The following is a 4,298-nucleotide window of genomic DNA, read 5'->3' on the forward strand; positions in this document are numbered from 1 at the left end:
TTGTAGTCTTAACGCAAACTGGAGAGTGCCAGGTTGGCGAAGACTGCTCTTGCAGGTAGATCCTCTGACAAATATATGAGGTCAGTGCTTTTTTATGGGGGGACACAGGGGTACGCATACCCCTAAACATTTTGTAAATACTTTGTCCATTTACGGTATTTATTTTTCCCAATTTTATTGAGTCAAAATGAGAGTACCCCTAAACATTGGGGGGGGGGAGCACTGTATGAGGCAACCATCACACTGCACAAAACTGTGGGTCCTCACAGACTGTCATTCAGTGTGAAGCAACCAGGCCAAGCCACAAACCAAAAAAACTGAGGGGTTCCAGAGCCTGGTGCAGTTTATTTTAGGTGAGTGTTTCTGTATATGTCTGTTTGTCTACTTTTTAAAAAAAAGAGAGTTAACTTTCCAAACATTTCTGTTGTTTTCTGTAAATCGAGGCGGGGGGAGGGGTTGATAACTTAATACAAATAACAGGTTAAATACTGAGAACCCAAGGAAATAACAGGTTGGCCCACTCTGTGAAGGAAGTGCAAGGTGGCCTGGCCCTCAATTGGAGCGCAGGCTTGAGCCCACTTCCCCTCATCCCGCCGCCCCACTGCCGGGCGAGAGGGGGCGCCAAGCCCATTGCTCGGAGCGGGAGCAGCCGCTGGCCGCGCTCAGGAGGGACCCCTGCGATCGGTTCTGGGGTGTTTTTTCCCCCTCGGAGAGACGCAGCCGGGACAGTGGCAACGGGTCCGGGCTGCTCTTTGCGGCGCCGGCGCTCTACTCCGGCGGCGGCTGTGACGAGGCTTCCCCCAGCCTCCCTCGTCGGCTCTGGCCAGGGAGGGTCGTCCGCCCCGCGGTGGAGGAGCGGCGAGGAGGAGGAAAGGGCGCCGCAAGGACACTTGGCCGGCAGCGGCTGGAGAAGCGGCTCTCGCAGCCCCGAGACCTCGCTCGTCCCTTCGAGCCACAGCTTCGGAGGGCGCCTTCGCAAGGGGTAAGGAAAGTGTTGTCTGCGGGCTCCGGCGCCTCCCTGCCGAGGGGAATCTCCACGAGCTCGGCAGGGCGTGAGACTGGGAGCGCGGCGTCTGACCCCCTGCCCAGCCCGCGGCTTCCCCTCCGCCGGGACCCTGGGCGGCTCTGGCCCTCGCGCGCTCTGTCGAGCTCCTCTTCTGATCTCCGGAGGAGCGGCCGCGGGCGCCTCGGCTCGCCATTGGCTGCCCGGCGCCTGACGTCGGGGCTGTGGGGAGGTGTCGTGGGCGCGGGCCGCCGGAGGATCGCTCCCAAACATGCTGAAGCCCCGGAGCAAGTGGCGGCGCTTGCAGCAGCTGCGGGAAGTCGATCGTCGCCGCCACCGCCGCCGCCGCCGCGGCTCCTCGGGCGCTTGCGAGAGGGAAGGTCCTCTTTTCGTCTTCATGCCTCCGGCCGGGCTGCCCTGACGTGAGCCTCACTTGGACAGCCATGGGCGATGGATGGGGCTTCCTGGAGAACAGCGCTCACAACAGGTCCAACGCCTCCAGCGACAGCAACGGGAGCGACGCCTCCAGCGACATCAGGCAGCTGGGCCCCGAGGAGCTGTCCCAGCAGTGGGTGGTGGGCATGAGCCTGCTGATGTCCTTGATGGTGGTGTTCATCGTGGTGGGCAACGGGCTGGTGATCGCGGCTATTGGGCGAACGCAGCGGCTGCAGACCCTCACCAACGTCTTCATCACCTCCCTGGCTTGCGCTGACTTGGTCATGGGCTCCGTGGTGGTGCCCTTTGGGGCCACGCTGGTGGTGCGCGACTCGTGGCTGTGGGGCTCCTTCTTGTGTGAGTGCTGGACTTCGGTGGATGTCCTGTGCGTGACGGCCAGCATCGAGACCCTGTGCGTCATTGCCATTGACCGCTACCTGGCCATTATCTTGCCCTTCCACTACCAGAGCCTCATGACGAAGAGACGGGCCAAGATCATTGTCTGCGTTGTCTGGGCAATTTCCGCATTGGTGTCCTTCTTGCCCATTATGATGCACTGGTGGAGGGACACGAGCCATGAGGCTAGGGAGTGCTACGAAAACCCCAGCTGCTGCGATTTCGTCACCAACAGGGCCTATGCCATCGCCTCCTCCATCATCTCCTTCTACATCCCCCTCTTTGTTATGATTTTTGTCTACCTGAGGGTCTACAGAGAAGCGAAAGAGCAGATGAAGAAAATTGACAAGTGTGAGGGCAGGTTCTACAACAATCACCAGCAGCAACATCAGCCGCTTCACCAGGACCTGCCGATATTGGGCAATGGTCAAGCCAATAGAAGGAAAACCTCCCGCATTTTAGCTGTAAGGGAACAGAAGGCCCTCAAGACTTTGGGCATCATCATGGGAGTCTTTACTCTCTGCTGGTTACCCTTCTTCTTGGTCAATGTGGTCAAAGTTTTTAACAGCGGCCTCGTACCCGACCAGCTCTTTGTCTTCTTCAACTGGCTGGGCTATGCCAACTCTGCCTTCAATCCCATCATCTATTGCAGGAGCCCTGATTTCCGCAAAGCCTTCAAGAGGCTGCTGTGCTGCCCTAGGAAAGCCGACCGAAGGCTGCATGCTACCACTACGGAGCTCTCTCCTTACCCTGGGGGCTTCATCAGTACTCTGGGAAACAGCCCTCCATGCACTCTGGGAGGGACATGGTCTGCTTACAATGGTGGGACGCAGGATGGAAGTGACTCCAGCTTAGAGGACAGGAACAGTAAAACCTCCTATTCAGAATCCAAGGTATAAGGGCAGATGGTGGGGAGCATCAAAGCTATGGATTGGGTGGGCACACTGCAGTTCAAGAAGGGGAACCAAAGAAACAGGCAAGGGAAGAAAACACCCACACCAGACTGAGCTGTCTCACTTGTGAGGCAGTGGGGGCGGGAGAGAGAGGATTTTATTTACTTAAGGTGAAAAGCAGGTGAACATGTATGCATCGGACAACTTCTGACTCATCAGAAACCGAAGCAAACAGAGAGCAACTGACCACTGAACAAAAGAGATAAACGGCCCGTTTCCCCAAGCTATTTGGATTATTATTATTAATGATAATAATATTTGCATGGAGGGGCTGTTGCTGAGCTATGAAGAGGGCAGAAATAAGTTGGAAGGACTTTGCACAAGAAGTGTTTCAGGAAGAGCTGAAGTCAAGTCGTGGCAGGCACTCAGCCTGACAGGCGTTGAAAAGGGCGGGGGATTCTCCTCCTGATATTGAGGGAAACAGGATCAAGCCCTTGTTGGCTTGACCGCAGAGCTAGAGAGAGCATTTTTTTCATTGTTTGTACTAATCCCAGGCATTCAGTAGCAGAAAAAGTAGCCTGGTTATTTAATTATTATTTTTTTAAAAAAGAAGAAGTGCTGGTCACCCAGTGCAAATTTCAGGCACTCAGCACCTTCACAAACCATGCTAAAAGTCTCTAATAAGCCATTGAAAAACTATTCTGGTGAGTTTTACCATGCAGTCTGATCCTATGAGTTTGATGGAACTTACTTGCAAGTAAGTGTGTGTTAGCTTGTAGCCTTAATAACTTAGTGGCCACACTCTTCTTAAACATCTAGAAGATACATCAGTAATATTGTTCATTGTCATGTTTGTGTTCTGAACAAATCTCTCCTGTTTTTTATTTTTATTTTCATCCCATTGACTTTCTGGGGTGTGTGTGCACTTTTCTTGTCCTATGAGACAACCGCAATCAGGCTATAAAACGTCTACCTCAAGCTGTGCATATTGTACAGAAAACAAATGTGTTTATATTAAACAGCTTATTTATGTTTCATTATTTTGGGTTTTGTCTTTGGTTTTTTAATATAAATAGAGAGAGGCAGGAGCATCGATCCTCTGTAGACAATTTGTTCACATTGAAAATTTAAGGGTGGGGGGTGGGGATTAAATGTTACTGCACATTTGAAAAGAATGAGAGAGGTTTTTCTTTTGCACAGTGTTAGCAATTGTAATTTGATGCATGCTCTCTGTCTCTTACACACACACACACACACACACACACACACACACACACACACACAGAGAGAGAGAGAGAGAGAGAGAGAGAGAGAGAGAGAGAGAGAGAGAGAGAGAGAGATCCACTGGAAAACAAAGAAGAGTGTTGTTTAAAAAAGGCATCAAATCCCATCCTGATATTTGTTGTTGTCTGATACATTGTCATTTCATTAAAAAAAGGTGTTTTATATTATTTAATGGAGGTACTGTAAGTGTATTCATACTATAAATGAATCTGTTCTAAGAGATTTTATAAGTTATATTTTTTATTCCCAAGAGTCTATGTGAATTTGTTGAGACTTCAACACTTCAA

The 4,298-nt window shown here is 51.5% G+C and overlaps 1 protein-coding gene across 1 annotated transcript; it reads left to right on the forward strand.

The window, feature by feature from the left end:
* Positions 1-1,249: 1,249 nt before the first annotated feature.
* Positions 1,250-3,859, forward strand: ADRB1 (adrenoceptor beta 1). Its single transcript, XM_035132459.2, has one exon. The coding sequence runs from the start codon at positions 1,447-1,449 to the stop codon at positions 2,731-2,733; it is 1,287 nt and encodes a 428-aa protein (XP_034988350.2). The 5' UTR covers positions 1,250-1,446; the 3' UTR covers positions 2,734-3,859.
* Positions 3,860-4,298: the final 439 nt, after the last annotated feature.

Source organism: Zootoca vivipara, chromosome 5 (assembly GCF_963506605.1).
Source record: "Zootoca vivipara chromosome 5, rZooViv1.1, whole genome shotgun sequence".
Taxonomy (NCBI): Eukaryota; Metazoa; Chordata; class Lepidosauria; order Squamata; family Lacertidae; genus Zootoca; species Zootoca vivipara.